This window comes from Typopeltis vanoorti, chromosome 1 (genome assembly GCF_054136105.1).
Source record: "Typopeltis vanoorti isolate ZY-2024b chromosome 1, IOZ_Tvanoo_1.0, whole genome shotgun sequence".
NCBI lineage: Eukaryota > Metazoa > Arthropoda > Arachnida > Uropygi > Thelyphonidae > Typopeltis > Typopeltis vanoorti.
This window is the reverse complement of record NC_143549.1, coordinates 180,223,829-180,247,280: the sequence shown is the minus strand read 5'-3', so window position 1 is coordinate 180,247,280 and position 23,452 is coordinate 180,223,829. Positions and strand designations below refer to the sequence as shown.

The 23,452-nt window shown below is 35.8% G+C and overlaps 1 protein-coding gene across 1 annotated transcript; it reads right to left on the bottom strand.

Annotated features, from left to right (window-relative positions):
• Positions 1–1,187: 1,187 nt before the first annotated feature.
• Positions 1,188–23,158, bottom strand: LOC150110682 (regulator of G protein signaling 2-like). The gene is made up of 5 exons (XM_090395625.1): positions 22,949–23,158; positions 10,676–10,755; positions 6,369–6,505; positions 4,541–4,704; positions 1,188–2,057 (listed from the first exon to the last, which is right to left on the bottom strand). The coding sequence occupies exons 1-5, from the start codon at positions 22,967–22,969 to the stop codon at positions 1,881–1,883; spliced, it is 579 nt and encodes a 192-aa protein (XP_090251751.1). The 5' UTR covers positions 22,970–23,158; the 3' UTR covers positions 1,188–1,880.
• Between the last annotated feature and the right edge of the window lie 294 nt (positions 23,159–23,452).

Here is a 23,452-nt window from a genome sequence, read left to right as displayed (position 1 = left end):
GTCTACCTTCAGGCGGCCTAGCGCAGAGGATGCAAGCTCCACTTCCACTGAACTATAACGTATGAATTTGCAATGAAAAGCAAAATGGTCTCGCGCTGTTTTGCTATCCCGCAAAACCATCCTATGAAGAAATGCACAGTTTTGTAAGTTATCTTTATATGGCAATGTTAAGCTACTCATTGAAAATGCAAGAATCCTGTTTTTTTTTTCTAATTTAATATGTAATATTGAGGAGGTACAAAATCATCGAATTTTATTTTAACTTAAATTTGAAATAAATTTAAATGAAAGTAAATCACAAAGAAAAAAAAATCCTCGCCATTTTTTTTATTATTTTTTTTAATGAAATGCTGATCAAAATGAAATTCGATGTCATCCGAAACTTTGCATGACACGTCTGAAGATGACTTGTAGGGAGGTCACAAGCCTTTAATGCTTTTTTAGTATTATTCTTTGTGAGGAATGCACATTATTATTATTATTATTATTATTATTACATGTCAAGGACTGAACTAGAAGGCACGTTAACGAAGAAAGTTTGGGAAACTTTTCACTACGCTGTCAGTCATCAAAAAGCAACGCTATCTATCGCCTAACCACTGTATTATACACTTCTTAATCATTGAATCATCGCCACTAGCAGCACAGAAATGCACTTGACTAGACCAACCGAACTCGCGTTTATCACTTCTTATATTCTTATATGTCTCAGTTTTTCTGTAACTGAATGGTATTCTTAATTTTTAATAAAAATAAAACTATTTTGTAAATCCCACCTCATTGTATGCGAAACACTCTTCTACTGTATGCAGAAATCTGTGAAAAAAAATTTCTCTTTTTTCTCTTGATTTAGAATCGTATTTTCTCAGACACTTTCTTTTTTGATACATTGTTGGATCAGTTGTTGAATATATATATATATATATATATATATATATATATATATATAATTATCAAGCATTCTTTGGCTTATTTATTTTTATTTTGTTTTAGTCATTTGTTTATTTTATTTTATTTTATATTTGTAGGTTTAGCTAAGTGACGATTAACTAATCAGCTAAATCATTTGTGATATGAGAATAGGTAATGTATTTTTATCATGTATTAGATTATATATACGTAATAGTTTTCAAGTATTTTCCAAAATGTGCGGTTCTGTGTTTATAAATCAAAGATAAGCATTGTAAGGAGAAAATATATTTACAACACATCTCTGAAGGTATTCACATTAATACAAGTTACTACAGTTTGTTCATTTCACGAAAACAATAGTAAATAAATATGCAGAAATATTTACAAGTGGAATGTCATTTGCTTTTGCGGTGCTCTCATTCCATTAGTGTCACTGCTGCAACAGCAATGATTTCATCAGTCACTAAATCATAATTTAGTCGACTCCTTAAAAAAAAGTTGGAAAAACCTGGGAGAAGTTTATAACATACACATATTAGTCATCATAGCAAAAAATTAAAAAAATAGACTAGCAGATAGCTGCTGTTTGCTTTGTTCTTTCTCTACATTTCTTGTTTGTAAGTGACGCCATACGGTTACCATAGCAACAAAATGCAATTTAGCATCCAGTTGTCGAGCAGAAAAACGTATAATTTATCCGAAAAACCGCGGGGATTCTCACTGTCGTCAGCAATCCCAGAAATGACATAAATGATAGCTGTTGACCTGCATTTTTCCCACGTTAACAATAGAAAGTGTACACTTTATATAAAACTACTTGTATTACATGAAGAATAAAGTTGCTTGGCATTTGTATATTCTTTCGAAGTTAAATCAAAACACTGTCGTAAACAAGTGATCTTTTCATTTCATTTTCTTCTTCTCCTTCTCCGGAGCGGGAATTGTGGAAACCTCTGTGGAGGTTATATTCACGTAGAATCTGTACAGTGCACAAGTTCTAGGTAAAGATCAGACTGCAAAAATCTCAGATAAGCATCTTGTTCCATCAGTCCCTGAATACGACGTTGTGCTTGATCAAAAGAATGCCTCTCTGGATTTGATAGGATATTTTCGATGGTTGTCTTGAGAGTAGCATCAAGGTTCACCTGAAAATAAATAAAACAAAAAACATGCCATTAAATGCAAAAGTATGGAGTGTATATATATATATATATATATATTAATAAAAATAAAATAAAATAAAAATTCCTACCGCAAAATCTCTCCTAAAGGAAAGAGACGGAACGCTAAAATAATTCGCCTCTTTTCCTTCCGGAGACCGGCGTAGACATTTAAAAGCGACAAACAAACAAACAAAAAAAAAAAAAAATCAGACAATTGCTGCCATCTAGCGTCCCTAATCTTAAATCAGTATGAATATCGTATGAGTTCTGATTATTTTTTTATTGTTTATTTTAATATAAATTAAAATTTAAATTTAATTCAGTTCAGTTCAATTTCGATTATTGTTTATTTAAAGATTAACAAAAAAAAAAAAAAAAACAGGAAGGGAGAAAGTTCGTTATGACAGGACATGATCATGTAGTATATGGGAAATTGATAACTAGTAGGCTCTCCAGGTAGTGTCCAGTGTCCTCGCCAGCAATATAAGAATTCAATTTTTATAAGAAATTGTTATTATTATGTGACACCGCCAAGGAGTCCAAAGACTCATCGAAGGAGAGTGTGCCAACAGCATTGAACGATTGATTCCCTTCCAACTACTAACCGGGCTCAAACTTACTTAACTTTATTGCGTAAGCCATTAGTAAACAGAAGCTCTACTAATCTAACAACCTTTAGTGGCAATTATACTTCAGTTGTTTATATTATTATTATTATTATTATTATTATTATTATTATTATTATTATTATTATTATTATGAATAAAGAATATTTTAAATGAAATAATCATACTGCTTGTTTACTAAAAAAGGGTGCAGTTGGAATCAATGTTTGTAAAAGCGTTCTCTGCATTTTTAATGTGAAATAACGTATTGATGATATTTATAGGTCAGTTCCTGTGCGCTCGTTTATATGCAAATTTCTCCTAGCGTGTTTGTTTAGAAATGCAAACGAAAATGCGTGTTCTCTACACTGAAGTAAATTGCTTTATTAACATATTTTTTTCTTTTTCTTAAATTAAAAAAAAAAAAAAACGAATGCATTATAATATTTTATATATTATTTGCAAAAATAAAAAAAAATCAATAATGAATACACCTAATAAAGTCTCTATGTTCTAATATGCTGGAACTTGTGTGTGTGTGTGTGTGTGTGTGTGAAATCTTTTATGATAAGCGAAATTAGTTATGCAATGAGTGGTAAATTAGAATTGCGTCTAACGAAGTATTTTAAAATACTAACGAATACAGTATATTAGCGTTTTTTTTTAAAATTATTTTTATGAAGTGAATTTTGTGTGTAGGGGGATTACTTGTATTGCTTTACTTGGTTTCATCATGGTTATATCACATGGATTTAAAGAAAACCATTATGAAATTTTAAAAAAAAATAAAATAAACGTCTGCCAAGAAGCCAGAAAATGGCGCGGATAATATCCCTTTTGGTAACTTTCGGAATGGCATTCTATTTTGAATTAAGTTAAACGATGTGTACCAATTTACGTTAGCCCACACACGTACATTTACATACTATAAATCCCACACACGAAAAGTGGCAAATCTATTCCACATTTATTACCATACGTGGGCTAAGGGTTTAGATGATCCGGAACCAGTGGCGTAGCTAGGGGGATGCGGTGGGGGCGATCCTCCCCGGGCGGCGTTTTGAACCATTTGAACTTTTGGAGTTAATTCTAAACAGTCTCAAGAACTCATTTCCAAATATTGTAATACTACTGAGAATTTTCCTCACAACTGCTGTAAGTGTTGCTAGTTGCGAGAGGAGGTTTTCAAAATAAAATAGATTAAGAATTACCTACATTACTATGAAACAGACTTCGCCATTGTCATCGACGAGTTTGCTAACAGAAAAGCAAGAAAAATAACATTTTAGAATGTTGAAGTTAAAAGTTTTACTTCAAAAATAAACATAGTGTTTTAATTTATTTCCCTATACGTGGTTTTGAGTTTTTGTAGTATTTTTGGTGTGTGTGTTGAGAGGGGCGACAAACTCAGGGATCGCCCCGGGCGGCAAAATCTCTAGCTACGCCACTGTCCGGAACCCTGCTTCTTAGGGACCAAACATGCATTTTTGAAAGCACATCATACCTCCTGTAATCACAATAGTGTGATCTCATAATACTGGGAGACGAAAATCGTTTATTACCTAAAGATTTTTCACAAACATCTATGAGCGCAGTGGCATTCGATTCCCAAACTTGTTGGCAGAGAAAAACGGGTATCGGTAGATCATTTTTTAGATGGTCTATCGGCCTACGCATACCACTATAATACGACAAGCAGAGTATCCTCAAAAATCAGCCAAACAGAATTGTTTAAAAAGCCATAAAAATACTTTTTTAAAAGCTTTTATGTTAGAAGCTTAGTATCTTTTTTTACTTGTTAATTTTCAAGGATTTATTAATATTTGTTTATCCAGTGCTAATAAACATGTAAATAAATACCTCTTTGGGAGCCTCTGCTGCAATAAAATCGTTGTATATCTTGCGAGCTTTAGAAGACAGTTTGTTGGGACGTGATTTCTTGAAGTCTTCACACGCTAACCAAAATTCAACGTTTTCTTCACTGAATTCTCTGGATAAAAATGCTCGAAACAACGCAAGGCCATCTGTCATGAAAAAAAATATTATAATTATTATTATGCCATTGCAATCAATACAAATCTGAACAATACAGAAAGTCCGACATTAGCGGAAAAGACGCTAAGCTTGTTACCAACCCACAAGACTTAAAATGTTTAATTTTAAGTAGACAGAATCATCCCGCAAGGAGAGAAGCCTTCACCAGCGATGGGGAAGATACAGGCTGAATATTTTCATTAAAATTTTTTTGCACGCTCTGGAAGTCGTGCATTCACTTGAATAAATAATTTTAAACATTTCATTTTATGCCTCATGGATTAGTTGGATTAGCTCAGTTTCCACTAAGCTTAACTATTTTTCATAACATTGTATGTTTCGATATTTACATCATAATCCGATGATGAGTCCTTAAAAATAAAATGATGAGATCTATTTCGAGAAAACTAAATATAGTTTAGAGCTTCCACGACTCAATCAGTATAAACGAGGCCCCTTTGGTTGGACAAGACCAGACTTCGAATCTCGTCTAGGACACGAAGTGCCTTTATCAGGGCTTTTCAGCTGAAGGTGAGTTAGCCGGTCTCATACGAGGTAGAAAGTTTTTTTCTGTCGGACAGCCAAATGAATACATGCAATTTATAGCCGATGCAGGTAGGATTCGACGCAGTACCAAGTGTATAACGAACCAAGTTACTTGGCCGTTATAAACTAAATTTTGATAAAAAGATACTAGTATTGTTTAATACCACAAAATCTTTCCAAAGGTACTCTTATAAAATTCAAATCGATACGCTCGATAATTGTCAGTCTAACTTTTGCATTTTCAAATCCTCATGGCGCAATGTCATATCGATACTCAGCTTGGTCATGTCCATAGAACTACGTTAACTTATATGTGTGACTTCCATGCCATAAAACTGCCCTGCATTCTTTTTTCTTTTTTTTTTTTTTTCATTCTTAACAACATTGTTTACTGCAGTAAAAAAGGATTTGCGACCAAATCTCCACAACCAAACAAATTTTCGTAGTTTCTGTTATAGAGAAATTTCAAGAAATTTTTATGACTTCTATGTCAGATTCCTGGTGAATTAATAAATTATAGAAATCGCTCTAGAATTCGTTTCAACCATTTTCTACTCCCTTCTAAAATCTGATAAACAACTATTTAATTATGTTTGTATGTCAGTTCCACCCACGATAGATTGAGACCAGTAGTATATTAGTACCATAGGCGGCTAAGAGTTAAATAATACGGAAATCCTGTTCTGGTAACCAAACCCATAAATTTTTCCAAGCCACTAAAGGCCCTTCATAAACAGGATGGCGATCTCATGCCGCGTGACCAAAATCTTCTGCCACCTACAGATCCTTAGGTCGATTTAAATCCACAGCGTGTTGATTGGACTTGAAACGCTATCCACTGGTAAATTCTACGACTTGGATCAACCAAGTCGTAAAATTTACGCAATTACTTGACCAGATATCTCTTGATTTTTCATGTTTATTTACAATCTGCTTTTATTCCTTTATTTAATTTATTTATAATATGTTTTCATTCTTCTGGACTTTTAGCGAGTAATTCTGAATATCATTTGGATATCTTAACACAAAATTAAAATATCCTGCTTCTCATTTTATTCTTCTTTTAATCTACTACTAATCTACTAGTGCTCAATTCATTTCTACTTACATTTATTAGCGATTAATTCATGAAAAGACTGGGCCCACTTCTGAGCTTCCTCTGGTGTTGGTTTTACCGAACGTTGGAGCGAACTGTCAGTATGTCTGCGACGAAGAAAACCCAAGCGCAGTTTCATATCCGTCGTCCTAATGAAAAAAAAAAAAAAAAATTGTTCTTAGAACAACTATTTAAATAATCAGAAGGAAATTTAACTGTTGTTATAATAAACAAATTTCAGCACGAAAATACCTACTAATACTATATTAAGAGTCTAAATGCTAGAAAATATCTCTAGTAAAATATCTTCTGATCCATCTTCACCGTTTCAAGCAGCTCAATTCGGCGGCTTAGTTCTACAAAAAGGTTTCAGTGGCCGCCTCTGCTGTGTACATCAGATATGAATAATTCCATCGTCTTCCATATATTTGTCGTTTATCGGTGTTTTGTAGTATTAATTTGTATGCTGAATTGGCTTCTAATGTTTCCCGTATAAATTTCCAAGAGGTTTCGGGCAACTAACAATATTTATGAAAGGGTGAAGGGAGAAATATTAAAAAATCGAACATAACCTCCCCTCTTTTAGCTATACTATATTCCTTAGTACGTGTAATTTCTTCTGTTCACAGAGTTTTGTGAACAGAAGAAATTCCTGGGTTTGGTTACAGAAGAAAAAAGAACTGTCTGAATCAGCGTACTCGGCATTATATGCTGCCAACATATTATGTTTCTACAAATTCTGATAATGTAGATAATGCAACATAAATTCTGAATTGTAGGCAATCCTTCCGATAAGTAAATATATATTGATATCAGCATATGCTTGCATCATATGTGTTGTCAAAAGATGTTGACTTATCTGGTGTGCCAACGTGATGAATCTTGCTCCATTGTAGCAATCCTCTAAATGGTTGAGCAAATTAGTGCATGATCTCGCTTAAATCTTATTTGAAGAGAGAACTATGCAGTGAGTGTTCTTATCATGTGTTCTTGTATTCGATCATTCTCTATTGTTTTGCTATTAACCTTATTCTGTAACTTTCATAATAATGAAGAAATTTCTAGCAATTCCTTTGAAATCGATACCAAGAATTTCGTTGAGACAGTGGAACTACTAAAGATAGAGTTTCTATATCCGATTAAGTGGTGAATAGATTTTCTCTAACAGAGAGAGAAAAATTATATATAAATAGATGACTTTCAAAACACAGTTTACGAATTACATAAAATAAACCAACAATCTACCTGTACTAACATGCAGAATGCAAACATCGTATTAGATCAATAATAGTCATAGAAGATAAAATAATATTATTTGACACGGTTTAATTAATTAGTTTTAGTTTTAGTTTGCATAATATCACAGATAAACGACAAAGATGGTGAAGAATAAATATATTTCAAAAAACATGTGAAACGATTAAAAATACACTGAATCAAAATTGAATAAAGAAAGAAATGAGACGCGATATGTAACTTAAATTTTATAAAGTAACTGGCAATTCCACTTTACTGTGAGTCCGAGATATCGATTGTTAAAAACAAAGAAAAAATTAGATTTTTAAATAGTTTAACGGTTAACCGATGCCTAAAATTATATCATATAAAAATGAAGATCTCAGGAGAGTTACTCTGGAAGCATGTCTTATGTTGAGCAATGATCTTCATGTCCTTGTTTTTTTTCTTCAGTGTATAACAAAAATATACAGAAAAGAATAGAAAGAGCATTTTTATGTACTATAGGTAGACTAGTGCAGCTAGAAGGTGAAATACCTAAACATTAAAGCATAGGTCACTACGCATCTCATGAAATAAAATAAAAAATAAATTAAAAAAAATCAGCTAATGCCTGTTATTCCCGTAGAGGAGTAGATGAAGCGTTTTCGCCCTATCTAACTTTTGGAGACTGAGTGGGCAGTTCAATCTCAACTGGTAGCCAATCAGAGAGCTATCACAACCAAGGCTATCACTAATAAATCGGTACGGAGTGAAGAAGACGGGTAGCAAGTGCCGCCATCTCGTGGTCCCTAATCCTAACACAATATTTTTAATGTCTGAAAATAGTGTGGGTTCGACGGCCGGTTATCTTGAGTTTACGGGAGACAAAAAACCTGAGTTTTTCCGCTTGTCCGTGCCAGAGATCGACTAACTTGGGAATCAGTTGAGAAAAGGCTTAGAAAAATTTCATTGAGCTACACAGGCTACTGAAATAAAATAATATCCTAAAAATTAATTTAAAGTGATTTTGAACCAGCTCAGAAAAGACATTATGAGAACTTGACTTACAGTGCAGTCGATAATCTTATACTTTGCATACAATAAACTAGTATTTATGATCTTCCATAGCTCAGACTTTAACAAAGGGGATCCGTTGGTTGAATAGATTACTGTCCGTTGCGTTGATTTGGAGAGGAATCCTTATAAGAAGACTTTCCACCTGGAGGTGAGTCGGCTGGTCTCATATGAAGGTGGTAGGTGCACACTGTGTGTTACGTTTAAAAATATAAATGCAATACCTGCCACTGTCAACCATGCTAATGAATGGACTGAATTAACATGAGTGGCAAAACTTAGCTCTTCCATCCTAAGAAGAACTGAGAAAGGAAAGATAATAAGGAGCTACAATTTCTTCCATAATATTTTTCTTTTCCGATTAGGAATTGGTTTTCTCTCTATTTTCCATGTAGCTGCAGGAATAGAAATGGAAATTAATAACACGAATAGAATAACGGCAGAAACCGACGATCATTACAATTGTGTTTCCCTTCGAAACACAATTGTGTCACCAAATGTAAATGCGAATCGAAGAGCAGAAGAGTATCTGACCCTGAAATCTGAAGGAAGTCAATGAAATAAAATATTTAAGTAATCGGAATGACGCAGTTTTCTTAAAAATAATGTGAAAATCAGCATAATAAATATGGCACACAAAAAAGAAAAAAAAAATCAGCTAACGCCTATTTGTTCCCTTATAGGGAGTAGGCGAGGCCGTTTACCCTATCCAACGTTTGGAGACTGAGTGGGCAGTTCAATCTCCACTGGTAGCCAATCAGAGAGATAGCTGGCCCAAGGCTAACCCTAACACAATATTTTTAATGTCTGAAAATAGTGTGGGTTCGACGGTCGATTTTCTTGAGTTTACGGGAGGAAAAAACCCGCTAGCCCGTGCTAGAGATCGACTAACTCGGGACGGGTCGAAAAAAAAAAAAGGCTTAGAAAAATTTCCTCTAGTCGGTGACTAGATTTGAACCACCAAATCCTTTCTTCTCGCGGTCAAGCGCCGTAGAGTGCAAACGCCACTTCTACGGAGCTACACAAAAAAAAAAAAATGGAATTCGCCATTTTTCCTAACGTGGGTATGGCTTTCCTAATTTATCTGTTTACCAATCAACAATTTCAGTGCCGAAAGTACATTCTACATACTGACAAGAGTGAAAAATAATCGTCCTTCAGAACATTTAGATAATGCAAATTCAGCTTTTAATATTGTTGCATAATGACAGACAAGAGAACTCTATTGCTGACGTAGAAGCTACCGTCTACTTCATAAGTGGGATCCTGACATAAAGCATAATGGCTAATCCAAACTTACTGTTATGGATTAGTCGACCACAGATGCGAGATCCCTCGACACTTCTGTTCATGGCAAAAGAAGGCGAATCCATTCCGATAATAGGGCAGTCAATGCATTTCGTGGAATCAGTGTTTATTATTATGCGTTGGAAAATTTTCTTCTTTTTTTATGAAAATTCTAGTTTTTAAAGTGGTAACTATTTTACTTTTACAAGTTGGAAAATTGTACGTATAAAGCACGTGATTTCGCGTGTTGGTGACCAATTCGTACTTCGCCTTATTCGTTTCTCCCCTCCAACATGAATTGACTCTTGTCGGCATATTGCCAGCCGAGGTTCCGGCATCTGTGATCGGACAGTATCTGCAATCTTAATATTAAATGACATTTATTCCTTTTTTTAAGTTTTTTTTTTTTAATTCTAGAAGTTGAATTGCTTTGTAGATTATTAATGTCGGAAATTATTTTCAGTTCTTTTCGTAACAAAATTATTTAAAAAAATAAAAAGAGAAAATACGAAAGAATTCAGGCCAAATATAACGTTTGTAATAACACCTACTACGCAGAATTAAAATAAGGTCGTTTAACCCGATCTACATTATTAAGTTATTTCTAGATAAGATATCTTAATATATTGGAGCATCATTTAGTGGTAGATGAAAAATTGGGGGTGGGGATTAAAATATGCTTGCAAATCGAAATAATTTTGCACCATACTAGCAACGGAAAGAATTGTTTCAAAACTTACTGCTTCCTTCCTCTTTTCTTTTCGTCTTCACTATCAGCTTCGCGAGGAGCCGATTCTGCAGATCTGGTCTTGGATACAGGCTACAAAAGAGAAAAGAACACTGTAGGAAACTTCGCTAAATTTCTTGAACAGTAACTGCGTAGTAACTTTTTCTTTTTTTAAATTTTGAAAAATAAAAGAGATAAAACAAAAGATCGCATATTTTACAAAACACATTTTTCCCATCTAAAAAATGTATGCAGATCACATTTGATTCGTACTTTCAATAAATTGACCTTTGACGAGAGCGGCTGATCACAACTACAAAGTACAATCTATTAACAGGTAACAGATACCAGCGAACTGTCTATCTTTCTTCTTTCAAGTGGTTATTAAGTGTATTTATAATTACAGAAGAAGTAACTATGCATTATATCTGTAAGTTGCGTGTTCTTCTGGCGATTTGCCTGTTTAGAGTAATGAATTTTTTTTTTTCCCATCCGAGTTTTACGGATATAAAATCCCTTTCACATCTGTATGAGACCTACTAACTCAACTTCATTTGAAAACCCTTATACAAGTTTATATAAATCAAGTGGATAATAAATCCAGCATTATTTCAAAGGCGAATGCGGAAACTATGAAAGTTTCGTACGAAATTTGACTAGAGAGCTTACGAGAATACACTCGCCAGCATTTACGAGTTGCGCTAGCGCGGACATTATATGAAATATGATCGCTGCCCAAGCGTCCATATTTCATATATATACATTTCTATTATATACAGATACATTACAGTAAACCCTCGATTTAACGGAAGAAATTTCCGATCCGTATGTCACATGTGAAAAAAAAATAACGCTTATAATTAAATTAACAAGTTATTTTTTGTTATTAATTTCCTGTTATTTTTAACAAATTTTGGCGAATAGGCCATCATATGTTGGAAAAACACTGTACTAATTTAGCCGACATAAGTGAGTCACCGCTCATAAAACATGTTCGGCGAATGATTAGCACGTGATCACACCAATCGCACTGTGATTGGTTCTTTTGTCGCTTGGCGTGACTTTCTGCTGTACGAAAAAACGTGATAGTTTTTCCAAAGCAGGATTACCTAAACCAAGCGCCTCATTAACTTCACATTAACTTACCTAAAAGTGTGAAAATTGTGTTGAAAATTGTTTGAAAACAATTTTTTTTGTTATTGGACATTTTTTTATTTAAAAAAATTCGCGATTTAGCGGACTTTCGATTTAACGGACACCCCTTAGCCCCTATTAGTCCGTTAAATCGAAGGTTTACTGTATATATTCGCATCATACATTGAATTCGAATCCAGGTCATTCCAAACCAAGTGGCTAACGTCGATGCCGACTAAACTACGGAGTCTCTTTTTTATATTAAGAATTGACATTTGAAGTTGAACAAAATCTGCACTGCACTGCACCAATCCATCTTTCTTTCTTTCTTTTTTCTTTTCTTTTCTTTTTTTTTTTTTTTTGAGATTTTTTTCGGTATCAACTTAGGATTAAGTTGAACAGTGAAAGGAAAACAATATTTCATAATTCGTTCCAGTTGATGAAAATATTTACATTAGCATATCATCCATTCGATATCTATCTTTCTATATACTGTATATATATTTTTTCCCGACCACTTCCTCATATCAGTGCCTCCAACTTCTCCCTTTGTATATTCATCCTAATCCCTCTCATTTACTAAGCTGCACATGCCACCCACTTTTCAGTGGGATCTTCGATATAAATCGAAGTGTGCCAAACCAGATTCTGACATTCAGTGGGGATTATGGCATAACATCTTGCCAACCCCTTCTAAGCTCTACAAATTTCAGCTAAGCGAATCGGATCTGTGTCTATTCTGCGAACTTTAAGGTACCTTGGAACACACATATCTAACCTGTCCTGCCAACAAAGCGAGTTGGCAGGACATTGCCAATTTCCTCTTCATCTGTGCCAAGGCCGTCATTTACAGTTTCTACCTTAAACACACAAGAAATAACCAGCACCCACCCACCCACCCATCACCGAATCGGAACAAACCCTCATGTGTAGCCTACGTCGGAAACTGCAAAGCAGGCTTTCACTGGAACTTGATTATTACAAAGAAGCAGGAACTGTCGCGAAATTCAAAGAGGAGTGGAATCCAACTGGTACCCTGTTCTGGATTGCCGATGACAACACACTTCAGCTGAAAAATAACTAAGAGTGAAACTGAACTGTAATGTTGATTCTTTTACTAAAAAGACAAATCCTGTCCACCACTGATGTATCTTTTCCCCTCATTTCTATTGTATATCTAAAAAGAAAATCCTTTTAATATGCACTTTTATAATATATAAATAGTCCTTTTTGTTGACTATCTTCCAATGTATATTTTATCAAGTTGAATAAAAAAAAAAAAAAATTTTTTTCCCTATCGAAGACACATACACACACAACTGGATCAGTTTCCACTTTCATTGAAACCTTAGTTTAATAGGACCGACTTTAAAATTTTTTTAACTACAATTCATTGAGCGGATTGTAATAAAAAGAAAACAAGTTGTGCGCTTCACTCTTCTCTCTCTCATCATGAATCCATCTCTATGACGCAACAGCATCAAGGTTCTCACATCTAAAATAGCGTCTTGCGCCGGCTACTGAATGCAGTAAACATATTTCCATGGTTCAGTAAGAAATTTCTCAATCTTTAAGTAAGGAACAGAGGTAGGGACCGGTTATTATTAAGCTCCTCTTAAAGGCATCAACGAAGTAAACATGCCTCTCAGTTTAATAAATCAGCAGGAGATGACCGCGTCGCTCTAACATAACTCCCTCCCACTCGCATCCAGTTCCGTTTACGGAAGCGTTCAGTGAAAGTGTAGTTCGGAGGTGATGACCTAACCGTTCTAGAGAGGACCGGTTGTATCTAGCTAGAAGCGGTCACTTAGATGATGACCTAAGAAGAAAAAAAAAAAGAAGAAAAAAAACTATAGCTTGTTTTTCAGACTGTAACTGGTCAAGTCATCTTATTCGGAAGTATTCTTAGAGGAGAGTGGATGGGGGAAAGAAAAGTGGACGGACATAGGGGGGAGATGGAGAGTCCTTTTCTGTATGAAGAAAAAGATAAATGAGAGAAGAGCGCATTCTCTAAAGCAGCTGTTGTTTCCCACGTTTTATAAGCTGTTTTTCTAGCTTGGCTACTCTTTGCAAAGTACAAATAACGTTTTTTCCATTCCTTTTCACACTGAATTATAATTTGATCTTTTCCCGGTTTACACTGTTACATTCGTTATTCTGTTTAAAATGTTAGAATTTAAGTTTAATTTGTAACACTTTCCTTCATTGAGTGGAAAATTAATCTTTTATAAACACTACTCAAGAATTAATTATCATAAAAGAGATTAAAATGTATTTTTCAGACTAACAAAGTAAAATATTAATTTATATGATCTATAAGAATAAGGAAGTGAGTTTGACATTTTACAAGGTCTTGATGCGACCGCATCTGGAGAGAAATGTGCGCAGATGTAGTCTACTGGTTAAAGAGCTGATGGAGATAAAACGGAGAGGGCGCAAGAGAGTGTTAAAGGCAATGTTGGGATTGTGGAATCTAGATTAGGAACACAGATTCGGAATGTATGGACTTCAGACACTAACAAACAAGAGAGGGGAGATGGTAAGATAGAGACCTTCTAAAAGGATCACATGCGATACCAATTGATGGACAGTTTTATGGAGCGACATGACAGATAGTGTGAGTGATATGTAGTCTCCTTGATGAGCCCCTGACTCCCCGGAGGGCTCCGATAATAATAAATATAAATGTATAAATAAATTATATATGTACGTGTGGGTAAAACATCCGAAAAAAGACAAATAAATAAACCACCCAAAATTTCGAATTAATATATATATATATAACGTCCAAAATGTCTATGTAGCCCTTGTAGAAACATTGCATGCTATGCTAGACTGCCGGAAGAAATATTAATGTTTGATTACAGTCGTCGGTTAGAAGTACTTTCACTGGATCTTCCTTCATCAGGGTCTCGAGTTAGTCGATGTTTGGAACAGTCATGTAGTGTTTTTCTCCCAGAAACCGGGGTTTTAATCTCTAAAAAAAAAAAATTGCAGAATATACATTAATACGAGAATTAGTGTTTAGGATCACGAGATGGCAGCACTTGTTTGTCGTACACTCTCCCCTGAGGTTTCACAAATCATCAGTAAGCCATCTGTCTTTGATGAATGAGGGTACAGGCAGGCTGTCAACCAGTTCCAGAAAAATTACGTAAGAATGAAAAGAATTCTACCTTTTCCGTTTGGTTAACGAAAAGTTCTCTTTTATAAAACGTCCAGTACGAGAACTGTTTCAAACAGAGTTATAATTTTCGAACCGCTCCTTGAAATATTAAATAATTCTAATTTTGGGTTAACTGTCGAAAATGTCATTCAGATCGTTCTTTCTAGAATCATAAAAGTAGTTTATCCATGGGAAAGTATTCGCATGTTAAATAAAAAACGTTAAAGGCAAAATATAATTTATTGTTGAAACATGATCATCTTCAGAAAACAGATGAGGGACTCGTGAATTTTTCGATTTCTCACAGTTACAGTTTTAGAAATTAAGCATAGGAATAACTATGAAAACACAAGACTGATTCTCCTGCTAAGCAATTTAATTGATATTTTACACTTTATTTATATGGTTTATTTATATATTTGACATTTAACACTCATTTACACTAATATTACAGATAAACTTCAAGGTTTTTCTGTAATATCTTGATCACTTCTATTTTGCGTACGCAATACCAAGATTTTTATTGATCAAATCCAGTTATGATGCTGCTTAAACCATTTCTTCTAACGTTTCCAGATATTTCAGAAGTTAGCCTTTCTTTCATGAATCACCTAAAGAAGATTGAATTTTTATGATTACTGCCAAGTTAGCCGAGTGGTTAGCGTATCCACTTTCCGATCAACAGAATGCAGGTTCGAATTTCTCCGTGTACAAGGATGTTTATGATTTCCCGGTGGGACCAACACCCACTTACTGGAGGCCAGAAGGGTTTGAAAACGTTTGGTCTCAAGAGCAGGGTTTTCGGACTGTGTAAAAAGTTTAAAATATATTAAACAAAAAAAGTCTTAGTCCACCCACGGTACTAAGCTATATAGGTGTACAAAACCTTTTGTGGATGGAAAAAACGTAAAAAAAATCAATTAAAGGTGTAACAGGAGTTCGGGTTTTACTTTGAGAAGTGGATTAATAACTGAGATGTTTTATATTATATACTAGCGCTTCCCAGGTGGTGAATGGATGTTCGGAATTATGGCCAAAGCAACTAAGGTTATGAGGTTATATGTCAAGTATGCGAGTGGGTTGTTCTGACCAGCTTGTTTGTTTTACGGGATACAAAACAAATTTCAGAGAAAAATAATTCCTACCACCTCCGTATGAGAAAGGTTAACTAACTCGCATTCAGTTGAAAAGTCTTTATAAAGGAGTTAGATGAGATTCGTACCCAGCTTTTTCCAACCAGAAGGCATCGTCGATGTTGACTAAGTTATGACTGAGCGATTCTGAGTACTAAAATACCCCAAATTTGGTCTTAAACTGCGCTGTGCCTAAAATGGATTCGAATGCAGAATGCTTGCCACTTCTCAACCGACAACCCCACTTTTGCTCTTTACTACGTAAACTATCCTACCACATGCCACCGGATAGACAAAAGAAAAATCGATGTTGTATGATAACAGAGAAACATCCGTCTTATTAGTCAAGTATCAAGTACATAAATCTAGTTTATTATGTAAACAAGTAATGTAATATACAGTTCTGTACTATTTTCTGAAATTCGAATAGCTTAGAGAGCCGTGGGATGACAATGGATAAAAGATTACGAAAAAAAAATCTAAATGAACGAGTTCCTGATTCTTCCACGTAGCAGTTTATAGTTTGGAATTACAGCCAAAGAAACTACCGCTATGAGACCAGTGGATTAAATACGAATGTTTCTTATGGCCATTTTGCCTGTTTTTCTGGAGAAAAAAAAATCCCTTGATATGAAAGGGACTAACTCTCCTTCACTTCGATTTCGTGGAATCCTAGTTTAGGACGTCAGTGAAGAATTACTACTTACTATTTGACCAATGCTTAAGGGAATCGGGTGCGATGTCCGACAACAATGTTAAGCAGCATCGCATATATTCTGTGCAGTGTAGATGTTGCGCACGTATCCATTTAGCAGCAAGCCCAAAGCGCCATCTCTCACGATAGAGTTCCAGATATTTATATATAGTTAATATCTCATCTATCAAATATACTGTATAGGATCAGTTAACATCGTTGAGAATAACTCAACAATGTTAACTGATCCTATAGTGGAAAAGCAGTCTCAGCTGGTAATAAACCGCAAATATTAATTCTTAAAATAACTTTTCAAGAAGGACGACCATCTGAGTGTAAGCCTCGAACTGCGCTATGTACATCAAACTGAGAGAGATCCTTTCAAGTTGTCAAGCCCGAGAAAATTTCAATCCATTTCTGTGACAGCTGTTTTACTGTAATGACGCTTCATCAGAGAGAGAGAGAGAGAGAGAGAGAGGTTAAACACCCTTACCAGTTGCTAATTAGTTGATCCTGTCTGTTTACTCTCACAAAACGAAGTTTAAAAGTTATCAAAATGTAGTTGCTTAACTTGCCATCAGGAACTACGAATGTATGTGGGGAAACAGAGAGAGAGAGAGAGAGAGAGAGAGAGCCTTCAATACATGCATAATGTTCGCCGTAATCGACTGCTATCAACTAGGAAAGGAAACGCCGGGAGTCTGGATATGCGACAAGCAAAGACTTTTATTACAAAGAGTTATTTGTCATCTTGCGCTTCGGGCGGATACGTTCTAAAGGTCACACTTTGCTTTGGTGAAGGAGATCTTCCAGAAAACCACTCCTCATAATGAAATCTTGGATGGAGGTGTCTCTACATTGTAAACAAGCAGTAGGTGTGAACACAGGGTCAGGGTCATAAACGTTGTAGTTCAATGACCGCTTCCGCGACATAACAAAGCCGACGGAATATTTGCTTACATCGAGGAGGCGATTTCATTTCGAAGTGGCCGCGCAAGATATAAATAATATCGCGTACAGAAAATAAGAGATCAGAGACACAGTGGCGCCTTAGTTCCTTTAATAGAAATGAGGGTTGTTCCCTACGTAGCTGAAAGTCATCAATGCCTTGTTAAGTTTTATGTATGCGCCGCGGTGTTCTTTGCCAAAGGATGAATTTTGAGGAGTCGGCAGGGAAACCAGCAGACAGTGTTTATTTTTATGACAAGTATGAAGATGGATCGAAAACATCCAAGATGATATATATTTTTAGAGAACCTACAGTATATGCACTTTGCTTTCTCATGACGTGGCCTATTCCTCCCGGAAGCTCGGGTTTTTCATTGTATAAAAAAAACTGGCAAACCAGAGGAACACATACAAATTACAGACATTACATTGGCCCTTTAGTTGCTTCTGCCATAATTCAAAAGTAATATTGTTTTCTGTTATCGCTTGCAAAATGTAATTTCCATATGAAGCTGTTCCAACGATCCATCATCATTCAAAGCATCGCTAATGGGTCTGTTCGAAACGTCTCGAAATCATTTTGCCGCTTCTTTCATTTTACAGTTAAAAAAGCACGAAGCAATTAAGGCTATAAAGCTATTGTATGATGTCTTTTAACTGTGTGTTATGCGGCTGGTTTGTCTGTTTTGTGGAATAAAAAACTCGAGTTTTCCAACGCGAAAAATTCTGCTACTTCCGTTTGGACTAACTAATACACCTTCAGTCGAAAAGTCCTTATAAAATGATACCCCAGCTAGGAGAAGGTCCTAGGAATCAAACCCGAGTAAACAGGGCAAAGAATCATAGAGATTTTGGAATCTGGAACGAAATACAACTCACACATGTTGAATAAACACGTTTTTTCCCCTCTAAATACTTGTTGGAACATTTCATCCATTTTTGTGACCATCCTACATGGTCGCAGCAACTCGATGCAACCATTTTCTCAACAATCCGCTTCGCACTGTAAACAGATGGGGAAACATTCTTATACTTTACACGAGTCCATATACAATGGAGCTAACTTTCCTCTTTGGATTTCTTCTGATAATGACGCCATCTTCCAATATTATCAATATTCATTATTTTCTGAACATTCTTTATCCGAATATTTCTAATTAAGTCCTCATGTTTTTAGGCGAATGTTATGTTGTCATATATGATTTTTACAAGGTATGAAACGACTGAGATATGTTGTGTGTTCGTAGAAAAAGAGCCCTCCTACGAAAAATGGATAGAATGAGGAATTCAAGGGAAAGAGTCTCTTCTTTATTTCCTTCGTGTTCTACACGAAGGGAAGAAAACGTTTTTTCTGAGAAAGAAAAAATTATTTTCCTTCCTTTGGGTTTTATCGCTTTCAGGAGTGATTACAAGATAGACGCGTTTGTGAGCGGATTAGCAATACTAATTGCGCAATTAGTGTCGTCTAGTGACATATTCGTTCTTACAAAGAAAAGTGAAAATAAAAGAGCGTCGAAAGATTAACAGACTGCGCACATTTATTTGTGAAATATTCATTCTTTGTGCGAGTGATGAGAGGACACGCTAATGAAGTAAATATCGCACGTAGATAATGCACATTATGGGATAAGTGAGCACGTCATAGCGAAATAAATATCTGCTGATCTCCACGATATGACAGATAGTTGCATGCAAGCGAGTGAATTAAATTTAAACACGTCTCATCCAGTTTATTGTGTAAATAACTAAACTTTTATGTACAAAAATGTTGAGCAATGAGAAAATGAACAAAGTCGTTGATTGGGAAATGTAATTTTAGTCTCTTGAGATTATTTTATGAAATCAATGGTTTCCTTGCACGACTGTCACACACACACACACACACACACACACACACACACACACACACACACACACACACACACACACACACACACACACACACACACACACACACACACACACACACACACACACACACACACACACACACACACACACACACACACACACACACACACACACACACACTTTATTAACGAAGTATATTTGAGGTATGCATTACAGTATAGGTGAATATTCACATATAGCAGAACAATGGAATTCTAGACTAATGTTCAACACCGCTTTTATAACATTAGTTATAAAAGAAAAAAAATGTGCATATCAATTGCTGTTTTCTGAAAGTGATGATACAATTAATTTATCTTTCGATGGTTGTCGAAAGAACTGCATAAGTCGCAACTTATGTTGCTTCATCCCACACGGTAGCTTTTCCACATCGTTCCTATTAAATTTGAACATCTACTAACCAAAGTAAAGATTTCGTAACCAACATATTTAGAACAAATTCCATAAGTTCTCAGTTATCTCATTACAAAGACATTACAGAAGAGATTTAACAATGACAAAAAGAAAAAGCTGCAGTATTATTATTATTATGTACGCAAATGTTCTAAAATAGGATTCTTTTTCCTTCTTAAAAATCCAATAGTATTTCTTCTGCATTGAGAAAACCAGAGAAGAAATCTAAATCTTAGAACAAATTTCAGAGAGAGAACGGAATCTTTTCTGTATTGTTTAATAAAAATAAAGTGGTGTATAACTAGACTTTGCCATTTAAGTGACATCTAACAAACTCTCCCAAAGAAGAGTAAAAAGTTATGAAACTGAAGTGGGAAACTAATAGACATTGGGAACTCGCAAGAATACAGTAGTTTGCTTTAAGCAACGTATCACTTAATGCCATCATTGTGTTTGTAGCCCTTTCAGCACCTGCATTAAGTGATACGCATACTGTTATAGATACTCCACCAATTTCTAGAAATGTGCCTGTTCAAAGACCACTTTCCTTTTGCAGTTTATGAACCACAGCGCAGTACGAAGGTTACAGACTTGTTGTATCCGTCACTTCCTCTCTACGACCAAGTGAAAGTCATCGCTATATTTGTCGCGTGATTAGTTCCAAAATCCACCGTCTTGAGTCAAGTCCCTATTTAGAAACCTACGAAAGGTTGCTTGGATGCTCGTGAAGCTCATCGGGAGCTGGATGTCTGTCAACGAGGGAAATATATTTGACATAATCCTCTCCGGTGATTCTGCAGCAGTAAATGACAACGTACACTCTTATGAACTGCCGCTTGAAACTCGATGCGAGTTCAAAGGTTCGCGATGTGAGCAAAGTGCCAAACCGCTAGGGCGGTGAGTGAAGACGATTCGTGGCAGACCTTGAGCGGGTTTGGTACGTGACAGAGCAGTTTGGGTGAGGGAGTGGCCAAACCATACTTGTCAGCCACGAATTTCTTTATGGGTTGTAATTAGGCTTTTCCTAAAATAATATTCTGGTGCGTAGTACGTGCTGATTGTCCATCCTGATTTAAGTAACTGTCTGTGAATACGAAGTGATTGCCCAGAACAGTATTTCGAAGTTTGCTAATGTCACAATTTAAAATTTTTCTTTTTTTTAAATGCAGTCTTCAAGCCGTCATTACAACGCAGCAATATTTAGTCCTTGCGTATTCATTTAAGCATCGCAAGTCCTATGAAACAGTAAGAATTCATCTTTCTCTCCTACTCTAAGAGGTCTCCTACTTTAAGAAGTTTATTCTTCCGCTGCACAAGTAAATGACAACACTCATTAAACCGAGTATAAGGGAGGTGGTTCCTCCCTTATACTCAGTTTTCCAATCCTAAAAGGCAAATCTTCTTCAAAAACAACGCGATGCGCGTGCGCGCGTGTGTGTGTGTGTGTGTGTGTGTGTGTGCGTGTGCGTGCGCGCGCGTGTCAGTTGTTAGTTTTGCAGAATGAAACGCCTGTGTTACCAAAAGGATAAACCTTGCAAATTCTGTATTAGACCATCTACCCATTCAAAATGCGTTTTAATAGTTCTTCACGTCCTCATCAGATTCGAACAAACCAAAGAGTCAAGACTATGCCCAGGATTGCCCACTGACTCCCAAGAAAAAGAATACCTGTCTCTCCCATGTCGTTGTTGACGCTATTGAATGCTAACCTCCTCTTAGATTAGCATCATATCTGAATCAATAATACATACTACTCAGTGAAGTTTGCTTCTTTTCAAGGCTGGATCGGAAACTCTTTATGCGATAATGTTCATTTCTTACTGTGTTGCTTACACCTCTCTTCCGTTACTGTTCTTCTTCTTCTTCTCCCTTCTACGTATTAGGACTACTGTCCTGTTACAGAGCTAACGTGAGCTCTTCTAAGTCGTACCTGTACTAGCCCTATGCCTGCCGGTATATCCTGTGGCTGTAGCTCGTGTTCACGGGGCAAGTTACTGTTCGCATTCAGTAATTACTTGCTTCAAATGTTACATCTGAATAAGGTGAATAGTTCATGCTATACTGACATATTTCGTCAAACTTTCGCAGATGTAAATAATTATTTACGTTGAAAATTGTAATTGGAAACGTTCTAACAAGAAAGAGCAAAAATAATGTCCGATATTAAGCTGATTCAGTTCGAAGATGTGAAGCAACGTTGATTTCCTGACTGTCTTCAGTATTGGAAGCCGTTCGCAAACAAGAACAAATAAGCATCAAATGGAATTTTGTCATTTCATTTGATGCTCAGGCCTAGCGTCTCTTCCGATGCAGAAAAACGAAATATGCCCTTAGGTTAATAAAATCTGGATTTCAAATGTCCTGTCTAGGACTTGAGAAATCTTTACTGGCTTCTTAGCTGACGTTGGGCTAGTAAGTCTCATGGGATTCTTCTCATGGCAAATCACAGTACGTAATGAACAGACATGATGCACGTAGCTTATGGCCTTTTGCCTTTTACTAACAATTACAATTGCAACAAGAGAGAAAATAAGACATAGCAAATTTCACCATGCTACAACTTAACAACTTAACATGCTAATTAATCATAATACTCTAAAAAAGAGATGTACGAACATGCTCGATGCTTCTGACTTCTTTGAGTGTTGTTTCATCACATACAAAACTTTTTACTGAAGTTTCTGTTTCGCCTGTCTTCTTATTAGACAGTGCAAACACGAATATTCAATGATAATTAAGAAGAGTTAAAATCTAGAAATTATTTATCCTTTTCGGATGCATCAACAGGAGTTTTGATGAGCCTTTCTTTAGGCCAGTTAAAATAGCATTGTAATATGAAAAGAATATTAAACTGCATACAAATACAAAATACTTTCCTACAGAAAATACAAGCAAAGGATCACTCACCACGATCAAAAACTGCAACATCTTCAAGGCACCAACTAGCGATCGCCACTCGACAAACTGCAACGTGGAGGACGTGCTAAAAAAAAGGACGCCACGCAGTCTGGCAAACAAGAGAAGGCTTCTGGAAGATCTAGATCAGTTGAGCTTCTGGGTGAGCACTGGCTCGGAATCCCAAGATAAGTTATTTTCTACGGCGTGAGCACGCGCGTAGCAAAGAGAGTCCCGGGAGAGCTCTCCACGTGATTCTAGATTGTTGACGTCAGTTCTGCTTAGCGTGTTACAACTGCAGACGTAGTTCGACATGATCGTATTATAGGGAAAGTAAGGAAGTCTTGTGGGGAAAGAGAGGGTTCCCGAGGTATCTTTAGAATGGAATATAATTGTTTCTTTATCCAACTGTAAAGCCAAAATCCGGTTGTGCTTAACTACGGCACGGAAAATGAACTGAGGTAGCTAATTAATAGAGTCCTAACAGGATGGAAGCGCAACCTGAAGTTAAAACTA